This window comes from Salmo salar, chromosome 12, assembly GCF_965601325.2.
Source record: "Salmo salar chromosome 12, fSalSal1, whole genome shotgun sequence".
NCBI classification, from domain to species: domain Eukaryota; kingdom Metazoa; phylum Chordata; class Actinopteri; order Salmoniformes; family Salmonidae; genus Salmo; species Salmo salar.
In genome coordinates this window covers 13117501-13140163 of record NC_138302.1, presented here as the reverse complement: position 1 = coordinate 13140163, position 22663 = coordinate 13117501, and the positions used below count along the sequence as shown (strand labels likewise).

Sequence of the window (22663 nt, the reverse complement as noted above, 5' to 3'; positions counted from 1 at the left end):
GATAAAATATGCTAGGGGGTACAACAGACATATTATACAAAGACCTTAAAACAATCAATGTGTGCATCTTAACAGCTTTCTTATTAGAACAATGTATAATAAGTCTTAATGTAATGCTTGTTTTCCTTCTAGAAAACAAGTGTTTTTTATTAGTAAATTTATGAATATGACATTTTGCCATTGGCACAATTAGATTTATAAGGTACTTGTTTCTTTATCTTTATGGTTAAGGAAACCGAGCAGCACATTCTCTCAAACAATTTATCAAGAATATTAATTATAAAACTGAATATCTTTTCATAATTGTTTACATTTAGACAATGCCAAAATAAATGTGAAACTGTTTCTGGATGCTCAACAGAAAAAGTACAATGAATGTTAATGTCTTTCAGTTTCTTCAGGTAATGATTTGCAGGGTAATACTTATGGATCGTTCTGAAAGAGACCTCTTTGACCTTGTGATAAGAGAATTATCTAATAAAGGTAAATGAATCAATAAACCATGATGAATTATTAGTCATACAGCAGGTTTAATGAATAATCAATGTAGGGATCTATTGGTCTGATTAGTTCCGGAAAGTCCAGGAACCACTGGAGAGGGAAAGAAATGTGTGTATGCAATTAGTATAGAGAGATAGAGGGGCAGATGGTCAAGGGAGTAAAACCTGAGAGTTCCTAACCTTGAAGGAAAGGAACAGGCTGAGCCAGAAGGTGCTAAACAGTGAGAAGTTTATGGGGGTTGCAGGTCACCAACGGATTGTGTGTAAATGCATGTGCGTAAGTTAGCAAGAACTATATAATGACTGTTTTGTTATCCTGACACCAGAACGTTCTCTGAATAAAGCTACAGAAACCTTTTGCAGAAAGCTGAGTCCTTGCCTAATTATTTTAACCCATTGTCTTACAAACCTTGGGCATTAGTCAAGGCGACTTGATTATTATCATTGAGATATAAAATTATTTTAACACCTTGTTAACAAGCAAGTATTTGTGTAGTAATAACCAGACTTTTTCCCAACAGATATTAGTGACCGATGTATTCCAGTAACTTGTGACAAAAGGAATGGATACAATATCCCTTTGAAATACAGCACGTCTTTTCCCTATTGGAGAGTCGAATGGATTACGTGAGGGTAGGTCAAGAAGGTGCGGTCTGGCTACACCTCTAAATAACAAGAGTTCCAGATGGAATGGCATCAAAGGCTATGGTGAACTCTCTAGGTGTTACAGGGATATTGTAACGAGAAATTCCTCATAACTGAGTAACAATCCTTCTGCGTTAAGTTGACACACCAGTAGGATATGATTATTGAACCAGTTAAAAAAAAAAATAAAGACTTGTTTCTATACAAAATGTCCTTATTGTTCCAAATGAAATACCTATGCGGGGAAATATTGTTCATATATTAATGACCACGCTAAGAATACTTGTCTGTGAAAAGCAGATCATTTTGCAGGAATCTTATCAATGTCATAGTTACAAAGTAACATAAAATTGAGGCCACCAAAACAGGAGAAGATATGAGGGGTGAAATTCCAAATTGAAGTGGGATTCTTTTAAAATATGTTTAGCCCAATTTATCATAAGTATTATTCAAAGTAGGAAAATCTAAAAAATGGAGTCCACCATATATGAGTTCGTAATATGAGTACGATTTTTTTTTTTTCTTCTCCAGATGAAGTTGAAAAGCACCTGGTCAACCGCTTTACCTATTTTGTTGTCAAGATATAGGGACTGGGCTGCATAAGTAAGTCTGGAGATACCTTCAGTTTTAGAAAGCAATACTCAACCTTTCAAGGATAAATCCCTCTGCAACCAATGGTTCAACTTTTTTTTTTTCTTCAATAATAGGTATAAAATTGAATGAGCATCTTTCCTGTTAATCCTTAGATATGGTAATCCTAAGGTATGTTACTTTTTCCTTGACTGGAATATTGCATATAGAGGGTATCAGTCTTTAACAAACAATTCGCACTTAATTTTTAGGCAAAGACCAGATGCTTTGGAAAATATATTTATCACATCGACTGCTCTAGGAATCTGGTCAGCATCTTTCAAAAAGAGGGTTGTCATCTGCAAGTTGACTTACGATAATATCTCTGTCCGCAATAGAGATCCCTTTTATATTACTGGATTTAACAAAACTTGTGAGAAGTTGGCTTGCAAGCAGGAAGAGGTAAGGTGAAATTGGGCAACCTTGCCTAATTCCTCTTTTCAAATCAAATCTAGGATAAGTGCCATGCTTTAATTGAACTGTTCCCATTCATATAGTTTTTCTTTCCATAAAGGTATTGATTTAAAAAAAGTAATTTGAACACATACATTTTACATTAGTCTTAACTAGAGAAACAAACATACAATTCTGAAAACGATATACTCTGTAGTTTAATTGTTGGTAACCAGATCTGTACTACCTTTTTAGAAGCTTTTCCACCCAGCTCTTGTTGATTTTGTTCTACATTCTTTTTTTAATCTCTGCAAATGCTACTCCTACTATTCTTGCTGGTATTCCCAAAGCTAGTAGTGATACTCTTACTGCTGTTACTCCTGCTGCTAGTACGCATTCTGTTACCCCTACTCCTGTTGCTCCTCCTAGTACTCCTAATGGTATTCCCAAAGCTAGTAGTGATACTCTTACTGCTGTTACTCCTCCTCCTGTTGCTCCTGCTCTTCTTCCTCCAGCTCTTTATCCTCCTGCTGCACCTACTCCACCTCCTCCTCCTGTTACTCCTCCTGCTGTTTCAGTAGTGTCCCAAGCTGTACTCTTCATCCTCTGGACATCCTCACATTGTGTAGTCACATACTCAGAAGAGAACTCTTCTTTTAATACCTTTTTGGTGTTTATAGAACTTGTTCTTTATCTAATGCATTACAACCACTACTCCACTAATACAGCTTCTGCTACTACGTCTGACTGGGAATACCACTGGGATTATCTATAGACAATGTCTTTCAGTCCTGAGATGTGTTCTGAGTCCAGGAAACTGGCCCACAGTAGGACACTGGTAACACTGGCATGCTTAGTACCACGGTTTAATAATAGGTCTTCCGTTATCAAGTTTATAGAGGTGGTAAAATAATTAGGAAAAGGAGCTATGAAGGGAAGAAAGAGAATTAGGATTATGCAAAGAGTTAACGTGCATGTGGTCGGGATTCTCCACGGCCAGTAGTATTGATTTCAGTGACAGGCCAGTTGTAGTGATAGACAATCTGCAGTGGGTCTGCAGCTGGATGCATGTAGTTCAGATGGGTTTCTCTTCTACACACTGAATGACAGTTGAGGGGAATCAAATGTAGTAACACAACCTGCCCAGTAGATGGCAAGATGTACTGTGGGCCTATGCAAACTCAAAGCAGTGACATCACAGATTGTGTAATCTTGTTTTAAAAAATGTTGCAGTACAGCATGAACACAAGATATACAGCTGTTTCAATTAATATAATCCAAAATGACAAAATAATATTGTTAGAAGTTGAAATAATGGCACAGATGCTCTTTTTTATGGAACACTGCAGTAGCCTAGGATTACTGCAGGGGACAAATCTAAGCATTATGTCAGTTTGACTTCAAATTGACAAAGTGGCTGCAGGATCTTCTATCCAACCGAGTCCGGAGCTAAATGAATCCCCACAACATCCATTTTTCTGTCAACCTATGCATTGAGTGAGTCTGGGATATGGGAGGTTCACATTTGTTTCCTCTATAAGCCATAATGGAATCTCATAATACCGGTTTGATCATGGTGTAAAGGGGGTGCATCAAACGCCACACCCATTTACTAATGGTACACATGTCAATAAAATATTAATTTTATACTTATGTTGCATGCAAGGCACAATAGACAAATTCAATTTAATCAGTGATATCCTTCATTGATTATTTTAAAAACACCATGAAATTACCCATGTTTCACTACACAAACATGATAGTAACATTTATTCACATTGCAATGATAAATAAGTGGGATAGACTGATTTTTAAAAGTACATAAGTTCCTTCCATAAAGGTATATTGATGTAAATTTGTTTTATAATTTGAACACACACATTTTACATTAGTCTTAACTAGTGAAACAAACACACAATTCTGAAAATGATATACTCTCATGTAGTTTAATTGTTGCTGTTAACCAGATCTGTACTACCTTTTTCGAGGCGTTCTCTTTTCCACCCGCCTTTTGTCAATTTCGGTGTACGTTTATTTTAAAAATCTCTCCAAATGCTACTCCTGCAAATGCTGCTACTCCTGCTCCTGCTATTCCTGCAGGTATTCCCAAAGCTAGTACCACTACTGCTCCTGCTACTCCTCCTAGTACTGCTGCTAGTACACCTTCTGTTACTCCTGCTCCTGTTGCTGCTCCTGCACCACCTCCTGCTGCACCTCCTGCTGCTACTTTTCCTGCTGCTGCTGTTGCTACTCCCCCTTCTCCTGCTGCTACTTTTCCTCCTACTTTTCCTGCTACTCCTGCTGCACCTCCTCCTGCTACTCCCCCTTCTCCTGCTGCTACTTTTCCTGCTACTCCTGCTGCTGCTGCACCTCGTCCTGCTGCACCTCCTCCTGCTACTCCCCCTTCTCCTGCTGCTACTTTTCCTGATACTCCTGCTGCTGCTGCACCTCGTCCTGCTGCACCTCCTGCTGCTACTCCTCCTGCTGTTTCAGTAGTGTCCCAAGCTGTACTCTTCATCCTCTGGACATCCTCACATTGTGTAGTCACAGACTCCGAAGAGAACTCTTCTATAAACACCTCTTTGGTGTTTCCTGTTGCACTCATCCCTGCTCCAGTCTTCCCCAGCTGAATGATCCCCAGACCAGATACTGAAAAAGACCGTTACAGACAACAAGAAATAAATGACATGTATTTTCCTTGGTTATCATCCCTGTATGTCGTGGAGGTAAGTCGGACTCAAGTCTTCTGATGAGGCGGCATAAAATACGTGTCACCCTCAGCTTGAGACAGAATGTCCTCTTGGCCTAATGGTTAAGGTGTTGGTTTTCTATGCGGGAGACCAGGGTTCAGATCTGACTGGTGACATGGATGTCAAGTGGAGAGGGCACCACTAAATATATGTAGAGGGAACCAACCAATACTTACAGTCAGGGGTGGAGGTTGACCGATTAATCGGAATGGCTGATTTAATTAGGGCCGATTTCAAGTTTTCATAACAATCGGTAATCGGTATTTTTGGCCACCGATTTGCCAAATAATTTTTTTGTCATTTTTTTCTGGTTACTACGCTCTAACCACCTGCCTTACATTGCACTCCACGAGGAGCCTGCATGGCAGGCTGTTTACCTGTTACGCGACGGCAGCAAGAAGCCAAGGTAAGTTGCTAGCTAGCATTAAACTTATCTTATAAAAAAACTATCAATCTTAACATAATCACAAGTTAACTACACATGGTTGATGATATTACTAGTTTATCTAACGTGTCCTGCGTTGCATATAATCGATGCGGTGCCTGTTAATTTGTCATTGAATCACAGCCTACTTCACCAAACGGGTGTTGATTTAACAAGCGCATTTGCGAAAAAAGCACTGTTGTTGCACCAATGTACCTAACCATAAACATCAATGCCTTTCTTTAAAATCAATAAACAAGTATATATTTTTAAACCTGCATATTTAGTTCATATTGCCTGCTAACATGGAATTGTGTCACATCTCTAGCGTTCATTGCACGCGGAGTCAGAGTATATGCAACAGTTTGGGCTGCCTGGCTCGTTGCGAACTAATTTGCCAGAATTTTACGTAATTATGACATAACATTGAAGGTTGGGCAATGTAACAGGAATATTTAGACTTATAGATGCCACCCGTTAGATAAAATACGGAACGGTTCCGTATTTCACTGAAAGAAAAACATTTTGTTTTTGAGATAGTTTCCGGATTCGACCATATTAATGACCTAAGGCTCGTATTTCTGTGTTATTATGTTATAATTAAGTCTATGATTTGATAGAGCAGTCTGACTGAGCAATGGTAGGCAGCAGCAGGCTCGTAAGCATTCATTCAAAACAGCACTTTCGTGCGTTTTGCCAGCAGCCCTTTGCAATGCATTGTGCTGTTTATGACTTCAAGCCTATCAACTCCCAAGATGAGGCTGGTGTAACCGATGTGAAATGGTTAGCTGGGTGCGCGCTAATAGCGTTTCAAACGTCACTCGCTCTGAGACTTGGAGTGGCTGTTCCCCTTGCTCTGCATGGGTGCGTGAGGAGAGGGACGCAAGCTATACTGTTACACTGGCAATACTAAAGTGCCTATAAGAACATCCAATAGTCAAAGGTATATGAAATACAAATCGTATAGAGAGAAATAGTCCTATAATTCCTATAATAACTACAACCTAAAACTTCTTACCTGGGAATATTGAAGACTCATGTTAAAAGGAACCACCAGCTTTCATATGTTCTCATGTTCTGAGCAAGGAACTTAAACGTTAGCTTTCTTACACGGCACATATTGCACTTTTACTTTCTTCTCCAACAGTTTGTTTTTGCATTATTTAAACCAAATTGAACATGTTTCATTATTTATTTGAGGCTAAATTGATTTTATTGATGTATTATATTAAGTTAAAATAAGTGTTCATTCAGTATTGTTGTAATTGTCATTTTCAAATAAATATATATTTTTTTTAAAAGTCGGCCGATTAATCGGCATCGGTTTTTTTTGGTCCTCCAATAATCGGTATCGGCGTTGAAAAATCATAATCGGTCGACCTCTAGTCAGGGGACCGACCGATACTTACAGTCAGGGGAATGGGTCATCGTATCTCTCTTCCCCAGATCTGTTGAGATATAAAAAGAGGATGTTGTTATTATTATTGTACCAGAACAAGCTCTGCTCGAACATCACTACAACACTGATGCATGCTGACCTCTACAAGATGCCATATCTTTCTCCTGGTGGCCAACTCTGAAATGACATCACCTTGTCAGTGAACCGTACCTGTAATATTATAATTATACTTCATCTAATGCATTACAACCACTACTCCACTGATACAGCTTCTGCTACTACGTCTGACTGACTGGGAATACCACTGGGATTATCTATAGACAATGTCTTTCAGTCCTGAGAAGATGTGTTCTGGGTCCAGGAACCTGGCCCACAGTAGGACGCTGGTAACACTGGCATGCTTAGTACCACGGTTTAATAATAGGTCTTCCGTTATCAAGTTTATAGAGGTGGTAAAATAATTAGGAAAAGGGCTTATGAAAGGATATTAGGAAAGGAAGAAAGAGAGCTAGGATTATGCAAAGAGTTGATGTGCGTTTGGTCAGGATTCTCCACAGCCAGTAGTATTGGTGTTAGTGATCGACAATCTGCTGTGGGTATGCGGATGGATGCATGTTGTTCAGATGGGTGTGAACCTACAACACCCGATGTCACAGGAAGGCCAAAAAGATAATCAAGGACAACAACCACCCGAGCCACTGCCTGTTCACCCCGCTATCATCCAGAAGGCGAGGTCAGTACAGGTGAAACAAAGCTGGGACCAAGAGACTGAAAAACAGCTTCCATCTCAATGCCATCAGACTGTTAAACAGCCATCACTAATATAGAGAGGCTGCTGCCAACATTTAGACTCAAATCTCTGGCCACTTTAATTAATGGACTTAATAAAGGTATCACTAGTCACTTTAAATAATGCCACTTTGATAAATGTTTACATATCCTACATTACTCATCTCATATGTATATACACTGTACTCTATACCATCTACTGCATCTTGCCTATGCCGGACGGCCATCGCTCATCCATATATTTATGTACATATTCTTATTCATTCCTTTACATTTGTGTGTATAAGGTAGTTGTGGTGAAATTGTTAGTTTACTTGTTAGATAATACTGCATGGTCGGAACTAGGACCACAAGCATTTTGCTACACTCGCATTAACATCTGCATGTGACCAATAAAATGTTATTTGAACAATGTAGTTCACACCCATCTCTTCTACACACTGAATGACAGTTCAGAGGGGAATCCAATGTAGTAACACAACCTGCCCACTACATGGCAATACGTATCGTAGGCCTATTCAGACTGAAAGTAGTGACCAGCAGTTCTAATTCGTCATTCTACAGCAGACATCCCAGATTTTGTATTTTTGATTGTGTAATCTGCAGTGCACATCAACACAAGATAAGAAACTGTCAAAATGTAATGATTCTGGATTATAAATATTAAAGTATTGATAGAAATTAACATCTGCACATTATTTCATCTTTATATAGAACGCTGGAGTAGCCTAGGATTACCGCGGAAGCAGAGGGCAAATCTAAACGTTACCTCTGTTTTGCAGTTAAATTGACAAAGTGGATGCAGGATCTTCTATCCACCTGACTCCGGATCGAGTTGAATCCCCAAAACCTGAGTTTACTGTCGACTGGTGCACCTAGTGTGGATACAGGTGAAAGTTGCAGACTGGTAGGTTCACATTGTGTTATACACGGAAACAAATCTATCACCTCTTAGAACATGCAGAAAAGTGGGTGTGTCTATCAGTCGCTGTGTTTACATATTTTATCTCCCTGTGACAGATAAAACTTTCCTTAATAACAAACCATTTAAGAATGGTACACATGTCAAATGATTTGGTATTTTATTTGTTTATACTGCATGCAAGGCACAATATACAGATATGACCAGTTACAGGTAACCATACTTCCTTATTTTTTTAAACCATGAAATGACCCATGTTTCACCACAGAGACATAATAGTAACATTATTTACATTGAAAGTGTAACAACATTTAGTTTGGTCCCTAAACATCCCAATAAAGATGAAGATCAATAGCCTGACGTTAACAGGTAAACCACAATAGGTTCCTTCCATTATTCTAACAAGAGAAACAAGCACACCCTGCCAAACAACGTTCTCTTCCCCGTCAGAGTCATCTCTAACATATATAACTGGTGCCATATACGGGGCGTGAGAATGAAATGTGTAAGAGGTTAGAACACGGAATAAGAATGTGGATACAACAAATGGAGTTGTGAAGGAACTCTGGAATGTAGGTAGAATGACACTTCAGTTCTAGTCAGTCATCTTCTAGGCACTTGGACATTGATTATCATTTCATGACCCAGGCATCACATTGAACCCCGTAGTGTTGTGGGTCGAGCAGGCAGCCGTTGTTGAGGTCGGAGTTGAAAGGTCATTGAGCTTAAGAGGTGCTTCCTGTGGTGGGAGGTCTGGTTCTTTTGGCTGCGTTTTCCTCCACGGTGAAAGTGTAGTTGTACTGTAAAAACACAACATGGACGATACACTACAACGGACCACCCAGTAACACAATCGGTACAAAAACATGGTCGACACTACGACGGACCCCACAATAACACAATCAATATCACAAAGGACCCCACAGTAACACAATCAGTACACAACATGGTTGACACCCTACGAAGGACCACACAGTACAATAATCATTACCACAACATGGTCGACACACTACGACAAACCCCACAGTAACACAACATGGTCGACACACTACAATAATCATTACCACAACATGGTCGACACACTACGACAAACCCCACAGTACCACAACATGGTCGACACACTACGACAAACCCCACAGTACCACAACATGGTCGACACACTACGACAAACCCCACAGTAACACAACATGGTCGACACACTACGACAAACCCCACAGTAACACAACATGGTCGACACACTACGACAAACCCCACAGTACCACATCATGGTCGACACACTACGACAAACCCCACAGTAACACAACATGGTCGACACACTACGACAAACCCCACAGTAACACAACATGGTCGACACACTACGACAAACCCCACAGTACCACAACATGGTCGACACTACGACGGACCCCACATTAACACAACATGGTCGACACACTACGACGGACCCCACATTAACACAACATGGTCGACACACTACGACAAACCCCACAGTACCACAACATGGTCGACAATACGACGGACCCCACATTAACACAACATGGTCGACACACTACGACAAACCCCACAGTACCACAACATGGTCGACAATACGACGGACCCCACATTAACACAACATGGTCGACACACTACGACAAACCCCACAGTACCACAACATGGTCGACACTACGACGGACCCCACATTAACACAACATGGTCGACACACTACGACGGACCCCACATTAACACAACATGGTCGACACACTACGACGGACCCCACATTAACACAACATGGTCGACACTACGACGGACCCCACATTAACACAACATGGTCGACACACTACGACGGACCCCACATTAACACAACATGGTCGACACTACGACGGACCCCACATTAACACAACATGGTCGACACTACGACGGACCCCACATTAACACATGGTCGACACTACGACGGATCCCACAGTAACACAACATGGTCGACACACTACAACAGACCACACAGTACCACAATCAATACCACAACATGGTCGACACACTACGACAAACCCCACAGTACCACAATCAATACCACAACATGGTCGACACACTACGACGGACCCCACAGTAACACAATCAATACCACAACATGGTCGACACTACGACGGACCCTACAGTACAACATGGTCGACACACTATGACGGACCCCACAGTACCACAATCAATACCACAACATGGTCGACACTACGACGGACCCTACAGTACCACAATCAATACCACAACATGGTCGACACTACGATGGACCCCACAGTAACACAATCAATACCACAACATGGTCGACACTACGATGGACCCCACAGTAACACAATCAATACCACAACATGGTCGACACTACGATGGACCCCACAGTAACACAATCAATACCACAACATGGTCGACAATACGACGGACCCTACAGTACCACATGGTCGACACACTATGACGGACCCCACAGTAACACAATCAATACAAAAATACCACACACACACACACACACACACACACACCCTACCTACCTCATTTTCAATGTCCTGGACAGACTTGATGCGAATGTTGTTCAGAGTGTTTGTTGGGGTCTAGGAGGAAAGAGAGGGGGAGGAGAGAGAGAGACAGGTTAGACTCATGGTATTGTAGTGTGTTTGTTGGGGTCTAGGAGGAAAGAGAGAGACAGGTTAGACTCATGGTATTGTAGAGTGTTTGTTGGGGTCTAGGAGGAAAGAGAGAGACAGGTTAGACTCATGGTATTGTAGAGTGTTTGTTGGGGTCTAGGAGGAAAGAGAGGGGGAGGAGAGAGAGAGACAGGTTAGACTCATGGTATCGTAGAGTGTTTGTTGGGGTCTAGGAGGAAAGAGAGACAGGTTAGACTCATGGTATTGTAGAGTGTTTGTTGGGGTCTAGGAGGAAAGAGAGAGACAGGTTAGACTCATGGTATTGTAGAGTGTTTGTTGGGGTCTAGGAGGAAAGAGAGACAGGTTAGACTCATGGTATTGTAGAGTGTTTGTTGGGGTCTAGGAGGAAAGAGAGAGACAGGTTAGACTCATGGTATCGTAGAGTGTTTGTTGGGGTCTAGGAGGAAAGAGAGAGACAGGTTAGACTCATGGTATTGTAGAGTGTTTGTTGGGGTCTAGGAGGAAAGAGAGACAGGTTAGACTCATGGTATTGTAGAGTGTTTGTTGGGGTCTAGGAGGAAAGAGAGACAGGTTAGACTCATGGTATCGTAGAGTGTTTGTTGGGGTCTAGGAGGAAAGAGAGAGACAGGTTAGACTCATGGTATTTCACCACTGGAAGTAAAAGTAGTCCATGTCACTTTACCAGTAAAACGATGGCGGTTGGTATTTCAACTTACCGTGCCGTTCGTTTGGGTCTTGAACTTGGGGTGGAGAGTGAAGGGAACACCATCTATGGCTGGAGAGGGAGGGAGAGAAGAGAGATGGAGGGTAGAAAGAGTGAGAGAGAGAGGGATGGTAGGAGGAGAGGGGGGGTGGAGAGAGGTATTTGGTATTTTGGTAGGATCCCCATTAGCTGTTGTAAAAGCAGCAGATACACTTCCTGGGGTCCACACACAACATGAAATAATAGACTTCCTGGGGTCCACACAACATGAAACATGACATAATAGACTTCCTGGGGTCCACACACAACATGAAACACGATATAATTCTCTTCCTGGGGTCCACACACAACATGAAACATGATATAATTCTCTTCCTGGGGTCCACACAACATGAAACATGATATAATTCTCTTCCTGGGGTCCACACACAACATGAAACATTATATAATTCTCTTCCTGGGGTCCACACACAACATGAAACATGATATAATTCTCTTCCTGGGGTCCACACAACATGAAACATGATATAATTCTCTTCCTGGGGTCCACACACACAACATGAAACATGATATAATTCTCTTCCTGGGGTCCACACACAACATGAAACATGATATAATTCTCTTCCTGGGGTCCACACACAACATGAAACATGATATAATTCTCTTCCTGGGGTCCACACACACAACATGAAACATGATATAATAGACTTCCTGGGGTCCACACACACAACATGAAACATGATATAATAGACTTCCTGGGGTCCACACACAACATGAAACATGACATAATACACTTCCTGGGGTCCCACACAACATGAAACATTACATAATTCTCTTCCTGGGGTCCACACACACACAACATGAAATAATACTCTTCCTGGGGTCCACACACACATGCAACATGAAATAATACTCTTCCTGGGGTCCACACAACATGAAACATGATATAATTCTCTTCCTGGGGTCCACACACAACATGAAACATGATATAATTCTCTTCCTGGGGTCCACACACAACATGAAACATGATATAATTCTCTTCCTGGGGTCCACACACAACATGAAACATGATATAATTCTCTTCCTGGGGTCCACACAACATGAAACATGACATAATACACTTCCTGGGGTCCACACAACATGAAACATTATATAATTCTCTTCCTGGGGTCCACACACACAACATGAAACATGATATCATTCTCTTCCTGGGGTCCACACAACATGAAACATGATATAATTCTCTTCCTGGGGTCCACACACAACATGAAACATGATATAATTCTCTTCCTGGGGTCCACACACAACATGAAACATGACATAATACACTTCCTGGGGTCCACACAACATGAAACATGACATAATTCTCTCCCTGGGGTCCACACAACATGAAACATGATATAATTCTCTTCCTGGGGTCCACACACACAACATGAAACATTATATAATTCTCTTCCTGGGGTCCACACAACATGCAACATCAAATAATACTCTTCCTGGGGTCCACACACACAACATGAAATAATTCTCTTCCTGGGGTCCACACACAACATGAAACATGACATAATTCTCTTCCTGGGGTCCACACACAACATGAAACATGACATAATACACTTCCTGGGGTCCACACACAACATGAAATAATACACTTCCTGGGGTCCACACAACATGAAACATGACATAATACAGAACATTAATAGACAGGAACAGCTCAAGGACAGAACTACATACATGGTCAATACACTAAGACGGCGGCGGACGGACGGACGGACGGACGGACGGACGGACGGACGGACAGACAGACAGACAGACAGAGCGGTAGGTAGGTAGGTAGAGAGAGGAAAGATAGGATAGAGAGAGTAGAGTAGAGTTAGAGAGAGCAAGGTAGGTAGAGAAAGGAAGGTAGGTAGAGAGAGTAGAGTTAGAGAGAGGAAGGTAGGTAGAGAGAGGTAGAGTTAGAGAGAGTAGAGTTAGAGAGAGGAAGGTAGGTAGAGAGAGGAAGGTAGGTAGAGAGAGGAAGGTAGGTAGAGAGAGGAAGGTAGAGTTAGAGAGAGGAAGGTAGAGTTAGAGAGAGGAAGGTAGGTAGAGAGAGGAAGGTAGGTAGAGAGAGAGGAAGGTAGGTAGAGAGAGGAAGGTAGGTAGAGAGAAGAAGGTAGGTAGAGAGAGGAAGGTAGGTAGAGAGAGGAAGGTAGGAAGGTAGGTAGAGAGAGGAAGGTAGGTAGAGAGAGGAAGGTAGGTAGAGAGAGGAAGGTAGGTAGAGAGAGGAAGGTAGGTAGAGAGAGTAGAGTTAGAGAGAGCCAGTACATCAGTCTTTATAACATGTACAGTATCTGTCTCTTTTCTAGAAGTGTTTTCTGAATTTTGGTCAACCTGAGATGCCGTAGATGTTGCTGCTGTCAACCACTTTGTCCACAGCATCATTCAACTGGAGGTTGCTGCGGCGATGGCTGAGCTTCCTGCCAGGGGGCAAGGGTGGAGCGTTGCTATGGAGACAGGGAGACCTAAATCAGTCTGTGGAATTCTGAGTAGAGGTTTACCATCACTCTCACCTGGATCTGAGATTTACCTGGCCACAGAGAGAGAGGGTTACCATCACTCTCACCTGGATCTGAGATTTACCTGGCCACAGAGAGAGAGGGTTACCATCACTCTCACCTGGCCACAGAGAGAAGGTTACCATCACTCTCACCTGGCTCTGAGATTCACCTGGCCACAGAGAGAGAGGGTTACCATCACTCTCACCTGGCTCTGAGATTCACCTGGCCACAGAGAGAAGGTTACCATCACTCTCACCTGGCCACAGAGAGAGGGTTACCATCACTCTCACCTGGCCACAGAGAGAGAGGGTTACCATCACTCTCACCTGGCTCTGAGATTCACCTGGCCACAGAGAGAGGGTTACCATCACTCTCACCTGGCTCTGAGATTCACCTGGCCACAGAGAGAGGGTTACCATCACTCTCACCTGGCCACAGAGAGAGAGGGTTACCATCACTCTCACCTGGATCTGAGATTCACCTGGCCACAAAGACAGGGTTACCATCACTCTCCCCTGGCCACAGAGAGAGAGGGTTACCATCACTCTCAGCTGGCGCCGAGATCCACCTGGCCACAGAGAGAGAGTGTTACCATCACTCTCACCTGGCCACAGAGAGAGGGTTACCATCACTCTCACCTGGCCACAGAGAGAGAGGGTTACCATCACTCTCACCTGGCTCTGAGATTCACCTGGCCACAGAGAGAGAGGGTTACCATCACTCTCACCTGGCTCTGAGTTGCACCTGGCCACAGAGAGAGGGTTACCATCACTCTCAACTGGCCACAGAGAAAGAGGGTTACCATCACTCTCACCTGGCCGCAGAGAGAGAGGGTTACCATCACTCCCACCTGGCCACAGAGAGAGAGGGTTACCATCACTCTCACCTGGCCGCAGAGAGAGAGGGTTACCATCACTCCCACCTGGCCACAGAGAGAGAGGGTTACCATCACTCTCACCTGGCCACAGAGAGAGAGGGTTACCATCACTCTCACCTGGCCACAGAGAGAGAGGGTTACCATCACTCTCACCTGGCCACAGAGAGAGAGGGTTACCATCACTCTCGCCTGGCTCTGAGATACACCTGGCCACAGAGAGAGGGTTACCATCACTCTCACCTGGCCACAGAGAGAGAGGGTTACCATCACTCTCACCTGGCCACAGAGAGAGAGGGTTACCATCACTATCACCTGGCCACAGAGAGAGAGGGTTACCATCAGGGGTTATAGTCAGAGAGATGTCCTGTGTAGGTCCTACCTGGTTAATAGAAGTTAACCAGGCCAGTAGCCACACACCAAGATCTGAGTCTCTCACTTGAGAGTTACCTGGACAGCAGGTGTACAATACCTAGTTCTGAGAGGTAGCAGCCTCACCTAACCTAGTCTCACCTGGGTGGAAGGTCTAAGGTAACAGTCTCACCTGGGTGGAAGGTCTAAGGTAACAGCCTCACCTAACCTAGTCTCACCTGGGTGGAAGGTCTAAGGTAACAGTCTCACCTGGGTGGAAGGTCTAAGGTAACAGTCTCACCTGGGTGGGAGGTCTAAGGTAACAGTCTCACCTGGGTGGAAGGTCTAAGGTAACAGCCTCACCTGGGTGGAAGGTCTAAGGTAACAGCCTCACCTAACCTAGTCTCACCTGGGTGGGAGGTCTAAGGTAACAGTCTCACCTGGGTGGAAGGTCTAAGGTAACAGTCTCACCTGGGTGGAAGGTCTAAGGTAACAGCCTCACCTGGGTGGGAGGTCTAAGGTAACAGCCTCACCTGGGTGGGAGGTCTAAGGTAACAGTCTCACCTGGGTGGGAGGTCTAAGGTAACAGTCTCACCTGGGTGGAAGGTCTAAGGTAACAGCCTCACCTGGGTGGAAGGTCTAAGGTAAATGTTCTTACCTGGGTCTGAGGGGCAGTGGAGGAGAGGTCTGTTCCAGGGATAGATACCTGGCTGACAGGTGAGGGTGTTCTGTACATGGGTCTGAGGGGGTAGTTACCGGGGTCTGAGGAGGTAGTTACCGGGGTCTGAGGGGGTAGTTACCGGGGTCTGAGGGGGTAGTTACCGGGGTCTGAGGGGGTAGTTACCGGGGTCTGAGGGGGTAGTTACCGGGGTCTGAGGGGGTAGTTACCTGGGTCTGAGGGGGTAGTTACCGGGGTCTGAGGGGGTAGTTACCGGGGTCTGAGGGGGTAGTTACCTGGGTCTGAGGGGGTAGTTACCTGGGTCTGAGGGAGTAGTTACCTGGGTCTGAGGGGTAGCGGAGGGGTGTTCTGGTCCAGGGAGAGCTGACGGAGGTCAAGGCTGAGGCTGCGAGGCTTTGCCTGGGGTAGAGGGCTGGAGAAGGGCCCCTTCTTACACCACATCACATAGCCATGCATGTCCCTGAGACAGACAGGACAACACACCAGTTAGGACAGACACACCAACCCCTGGACTCCCAGACACACACTGAGAGTAGCTCAATGGAGGATCTTCCTTGAAATGTTGTTATTTTGTCCAGGACCAAGCTACATTAGTGGGATGTGTGTGTGTGTGTGTGTGTGTGTGTGTGTGTGTGTGTGTGTGTGTGTGTGTGTGTGTCTGACCCTAAACAAGTGTAGTGCTGCAGCATCCTCCTCGTCTTAGCAGTCAGTTTAATGTCCAGTACAGCAGTCTCCACACCGCCCACTGGCACCATGCGGACACACACACGCTTCTTCTTAGACACAGAGGCCCCTGGACACACACACAGATGGACGGACACACACACACACACATTTTTAAATACTTAAAAAAATCCAGTTAAAAATGGAGATTCAGAGGACATATAGATCACAGTTCCTATAGCTGTCTGGTCTCAGCCATCCAGAACATAAACAGACATTCATCACGTTGTATGAAACATGACAAAACCACCTAAACAACTACTGTCCTACTAAAAACTACTTTTTAATAACTTTCAGTAGTCGCTTGTTAATAAATGAATTATGAAAATTTTGCAAGCATCTGTAAAACATGTCTCAGTGTTCCTACAGGTGTTCAGGTATTTAATAAACATCTGTAAAACATGTCTCAGTCTTCGTCCAGGTGTTCAGGTATTTAATAAACATCTGTAAAACATGTCTCAGTGTTCCTACAGGTTTTGAGGTATATAATAAACATCTGTAAAACATGTCTCAGTGTTCGTCCAGGTGTTCAGGTATTTAATAAACATCTGTAAAACATGTCTCAGTGTTCGTCCAGGTGTTCAGGTATTTAATAAACATCTGTAAAACATGTCTCAGTGTTCGTCCAGGTGTTGAGGTATATAATAAACATCTGTAAAACATGTCTCAGTGTTCGTCCAGGTGTTCAGGTATTTAATAAACATCTGTAAAACATGTCTCGGTGTTTGTCCAGGTGTTCAGGTATTTAATAAACATCTGTAAAACATGTCTCAGTGTTCCTACAGGTGTTCAGGTATTTAATAAACATCTGTAAAACATGTCTCAGTGTTCCTACAGGTGTTCAGGTATTTAATAAACATCTGTAAAACATGTCTCAGTGTTCCTACAGGTGTTCAGGTATTTAATAAACATCTGTAAAACATGTCTCAGTGTTCCTACAGGTGTTCAGGTATTTAATAAACATCTGTAAAACATGTCTCAGTGTTCCTACAGGTGTTCAGGTATTTAATAAACATCTGTAAAACATGTCTCAGTGTTCCTACAGGTGTTCAGGTATTTAATAAACATCTGTAAAACATGTCTCAGTGTTCCTACAGGTGTTCAGGTATTTAATAAACATCTGTAAAACATGTCTCAGTGTTCCTACAGGTGTTCAGGTATTTAATAAACATCTGTAAAACATGTCTCAGTGTTCGTCCAGGTGTTCAGGTATTTAATAAACATCTGTAAAACATGTCTCAGTGTTCCTACAGGTGTTCAGGTATTTAATAAACATCTGTAAAACATGTCTCAGTGTTCCTACAGGTGTTCAGGTATTTAATAAACATCTGTAAAACATGTCTCAGTGTTCCTACAGGTGTTCAGGTATTTAATAAACATCTGTAAAACATGTCTCAGTGTTCCTACAGGTGTTCAGGTATTTAATAAACATCTGTAAAACATGTCTCAGTGTTCCTACAGGTGTTCAGGTATTTAATAAACATCTGTAAAACATGTCTCAGTGTTCCTACAGGTGTTCAGGTATTTAATAAACATCTGTAAAACATGTCTCAGTGTTCCTACAGGTGTTCAGGTATTTAATAAACATCTGTAAAACATGTCTCAGTGTTCCTACAGGTGTTCAGGTATTTAATAAACATCTGTAAAACATGTCTCAGTGTTCCTACAGGTGTTCAGGTATTTAATAAACATCTGTAAAACATGTCTCAGTGTTCGTCCAGGTGTTCAGGTATTTAATAAACATCTGTAAAACATGTCTCAGTGTTCCTACAGGTGTTCAGGTATTTAATAAACATCTGTAAAACATGTCTCAGTGTTCCTACAGGTGTTCAGGTATTTAATAAACATCTGTAAAACATGTCTCAGTGTTCGTCCAGGTGTTCAGGTATTTAATAAACATCTGTAAAACATGTCTCAGTGTTCCTACAGGTGTTCAGGTATTTAATAAACATCTGTAAAACATGTCTCAGTGTTCCTACAGGTGTTCAGGTATTTAATAAACATCTGTAAAACATGTCTCAGTGTTCCTACAGGTGTTCAGGTATTTAATAAACATCTGTAAAACATGTCTCAGTGTTCGTCCAGGTGTTCAGGTATTTAATAAACATCTGTAAAACATGTCTCAGTGTTTGTCCAGGTGTTCAGGTATTTAATAAACATCTGTAAAACATGTCTCAGTGTTTGTCCAGGTGTTCAGGTATTTAATAAACATCTGTAAAACATGTCTCAGTGTTCGTCCAGGTGTTGAGACGGGCAGCAGGTACTCACTAGGCTCCAGGTGTTCTGGTATGTAACAGTACCCATGAGGAACAGTCTCCTTGTCTGAGATCACCTGGACATCTGATACTACCATACCACCTGACATGTCCTAGAGAGGGGGAGATGTCATTTAGACATGTGGCGTGCATGTGACTGTCTGAGTCCGTGTGTGTGTGTGGTGTGTGTATAACACACCTTGCTGTAGCAGAGGTAGTAGCCAGCCTTCATGGCGAAGCTCCGTGTGAAGTTAGCAGCAGCTCCATCCTCAGTTATACTAATCTAGAAAGAGTGAGAGAGGGGAGATAGAGAGAGGGAGAGAGGGAGATGAGGGGAGAGAAAGAGGGTGAGAGACACAGAGGGTGAGAGACACAGAGGGTGAGAGAGAGAGACAGAGGGTAAGACACTACACACAATATTGAGAATTATTGACCTCTTACTGTCTCCTCTATGAGCCAAGCCTTTATGTAGTCTGACCTCTTACTGGCTCTTCTATGAGCCTTTATGTTGTCTGACCTCTTACTGGCTCCTCTATGAGCCGTTATGTTGTCTGACCTCTTACTGGCTCCTCTATGAGCCTTTATGTTGTCTGACCTCTTACTGTCTCCTCTATGAGCCTTTATGTTGTCTGACCTCTTACCGTCTCCTCTATGAGTCTTTATGTTGTCTGACCTCTTACTGGCTCCTCTATGAGCCTTTATGTTGTCTGACCTCTTACTGTCTCCTCTATGAGCCTTTATGTTGTCTGACCTCTTACTGTCTCCTCTATGAGCCAAGCCTTTATGTAGTCTGACCTCTTACTGTCTCCTCTGAGTCTTTATGTTGTCTGACCTCTTACTGTCTCCTCTATGAGCCTTTATGTTGTCTGACCTCTTACTGTCTCCTCTATGAGTCTTTATGTTGTCTGACCTCTTACCTTCTCCTCTATGAGCCTTTATGTTGTCTGACCTCTTACTGTCTCCTCTATGAGCCTTTATGTTGTCTGACCTCTTACTGTCTCCTCTATGAGCCTTTATGTTGTCTGACCTCTTACTGTCTCCTCTATGAGCCAAGCCTTTATGTTGTCTGACCTCTTACTGTCTCCTCTATGAGCCTTTATGTTGTCTGACCTCTTACTGTCTCCTCTATGAGCCTTTATGTAGTCTGACCTCTTACTGTCTCCTCTATGAGTCTTTATGTAGTCTGACCTCTTACTGTCTCCTCTATGAGCCAAGCCTTTATGTTGTCTGACCTCTTACTGTCTCCTCTATGAGCCTTTATGTTGTCTGACCTCTTACTGTCTCCTCTATGAGCCTTTATGTTGTCTGACCTCTTACTGGCTCCTCTATGAGCCTTTATGTTGTCTGACCTCTTACTGTCTCCTCTGAGTCTTTATGTAGTCTGACCTCTTACTGGCTCTTCTATGAGCCTTTATGTTGTCTGACCTCTTACTGTCTCCTCTATGAGCCAAGCCTTTATGTTGTCTGACCTCTTACTGTCTCCTCTATGAGCCTTTATGTTGTCTGACCTCTTACTGGCTCCTCTATGAGCCTTTATGTTGTCTGACCTCTTACTGTCTCCTCTATGAGCCTTTATGTTGTCTGACCTCTTACTGTCTCCTCTATGAGCCAAGCCTTTATGTGGTCTGACCTCTTACGGTCTCCTCTATGAGCCAAGCCTTTATGTAGTCTGACCTCTTACGGTCTCCTCTATGAGCCAAGCCTTTATGTAGTCTGACCTCTTACGGTCTCCTCTATGAGCCAAGCCTTTATGTTGTCTGACCTCTTACGGTCTCCTCTATGAGCCAAGCCTTTATGTTGTCTGACCTCTTACTGTCTCCTCTATGAGCCAAGCCTTTATGTTGTCTGACCTCTTACGGTCTCCTCTATGAGCCAAGCCTTTATGTTGTCTGACCTTAAATTATCTCAATCCATTTCCTACTTCTTCTGACTGTATCCCTCCCTGACTCCCTTCCTCCCTCTCACTCCCTACCAGGTTGAAGTCTTTGGGACAGGTGCTGCTGTTGGAGGCCCAGGCCACTGCCGTCACCGGCCTGTTGTGGGCACCACCACCGTGCTCCATCAGAGACATCTGGAGAAGAGGAGAGGAGATGGACAGGAAGGGAGAGAAGAGAACAAAGGGGGAGGAGAGAAGGGGAAGAAGATAAGGGTAATAGAACCCGGCAGAGGAGATTATTCGACGGTTGTTCCTGAATAAATTATCTTAAGGATTGTCAACAATGCGACGTTCTCCATTTCTTCCAACAACCACTGCTCTATCAGACAGAACATTGTGGAGCAACTATCATGGTATAGCTGTGAAAATATACAATTATTGTGCCAGATTTCCATATTGATATTTGGCTTTGCTAGCATAACAAAGGAATGGTTGTTTTGACAGGTAACTGCCAACATCCAGTCAATAAATAAAACTAGCAAACAACTGTTAGTTAACCTAGCTAGCTAACATTTATTTGACAGGTGAGTCAAACATATTTCTTCCTTCACGTTTCGGAGATTTCACTCAGTTTTCAAAAATCCTCGTAAAAACATGGTACTTACTCTGTTTTTCGTTTCAACCTTTCTCGCTTTAGACTGTAGATGAAGTCAGCTAAACAACTTTTTAGAGGCGAGCAAGAACTTCTTATGACTTTTCCTTGTCTCCTTTCCAGGAAATACAGGAGATTCTATGACTACTATTCCCACCAAGCACCGGGACATGCCAAATGATTACGCCAGCACCGTGAAGAGGAAAAACTGGTATTTCACCTCAGCGCCAGATGGCGCTACTGTCCTGAAATAATATTGCTATCTCCCTTTACTTGTTACTGTAATCTATGCAAAGGGTCTAAATGCTGTGGCATTTAATTGTGTGATTTATGGTTGGTGTTTGGAGAAGCAGAGAGAGGAGGAAAGAGAATTAGACCCAACCAAATCATGACAACTAAAATATAATTACTTGACACATTGGAAAGAATTAACCAAAAAAACGGAGGAAACTGGAATGCTATTTGGCCCTTAACAGAGAGTACACAGTGGCAGAATACCTGACCACCGTGACTGACCCAAAATTAAGGAAATCTTTGACTATGTACAAACTCAGTGGGCATGGCCTTGCTATAGAGAGAGACCGCTGTAGGCAGACCTGGCTCTCAAGAGAAGATGGGCTATGTGCACACTGCCCACAAAATGAGATGGAAACTGAGCTGCACTTCCTAACCTCCTGTCAAATGTATGAGCATATCAGAGACGCATATTTCCCTCAGATTACACAGACCCACAAAGAATTTGAAAACAAAGCCAATTTTGATTAACTCTCATAACTACTGGGTGAAATACCACAGTGTGTCATCACAGCATCAAGATTTTGACCTGTTGCCACAAGAAAAGGGCAACTAGTGAAGAACAAACACCTTTTGTAAATACAACCCATATTTATGTTTATTTAGTTTCCCTTTTGTACTTTAACTATTTGCACATTATTACAAC

General features: G+C 43.0%; 1 protein-coding gene and 1 long non-coding RNA gene across 3 annotated transcripts; both read right to left on the bottom strand.

The window, feature by feature from the left end:
- Nucleotides 1–3923: 3923 nt before the first annotated feature.
- LOC106564214 (uncharacterized) lies at nt 3924–8443 on the bottom strand. Its single transcript, XR_006758159.2, has 3 exons — nt 8300–8443; nt 6752–6790; nt 3924–4817 (listed from the first exon to the last, which is right to left on the bottom strand). It is a non-coding gene; the product is annotated as an uncharacterized LOC106564214 (long non-coding RNA).
- A 152-nt stretch (nt 8444–8595) lies between these two features.
- Nucleotides 8596–21868, bottom strand: LOC106564145 (multivesicular body subunit 12A). Of its 2 annotated transcripts, XM_045690710.2 has the most exons (10): nt 21737–21868; nt 21168–21266; nt 19395–19478; nt 19209–19308; nt 16881–17010; nt 16537–16677; nt 14147–14259; nt 11790–11848; nt 10960–11019; nt 8596–9252 (listed from the first exon to the last, which is right to left on the bottom strand). In XM_045690710.2, the coding sequence occupies exons 2-10, from the start codon at nt 21264–21266 to the stop codon at nt 9178–9180; spliced, it is 861 nt and encodes a 286-aa protein (XP_045546666.2). In that variant the 5' UTR covers nt 21737–21868; the 3' UTR covers nt 8596–9177. The 2 variants fall into 2 exon arrangements, with proteins under 2 accessions (XP_045546666.2, XP_045546667.2); XM_045690711.2 differs by lacking the exons at nt 8596–9252; nt 10960–11019 and adding an exon at nt 11506–11679.
- Between the last annotated feature and the right edge of the window lie 795 nt (nt 21869–22663).

Coding starts and splice junctions, on each gene's coding strand:
- LOC106564145 (XM_045690711.2), bottom strand. CDS start 21,266: ATGTCTCTGATGGAGCACGGTGGTGGTGCCCACAACAGGCCGGTGACG. Junction 19,309..19,394: donor ACTACCTCTGCTACAGCAAG/GTGTGTTATACA, acceptor CCCCCTCTCTAG/GACATGTCAGGTGGTATGGT. Junction 17,011..19,208: donor ACCAGAACACCTGGAGCCTA/GTGAGTACCTGC, acceptor GTGTGTGTCCAG/GGGCCTCTGTGTCTAAGAAG.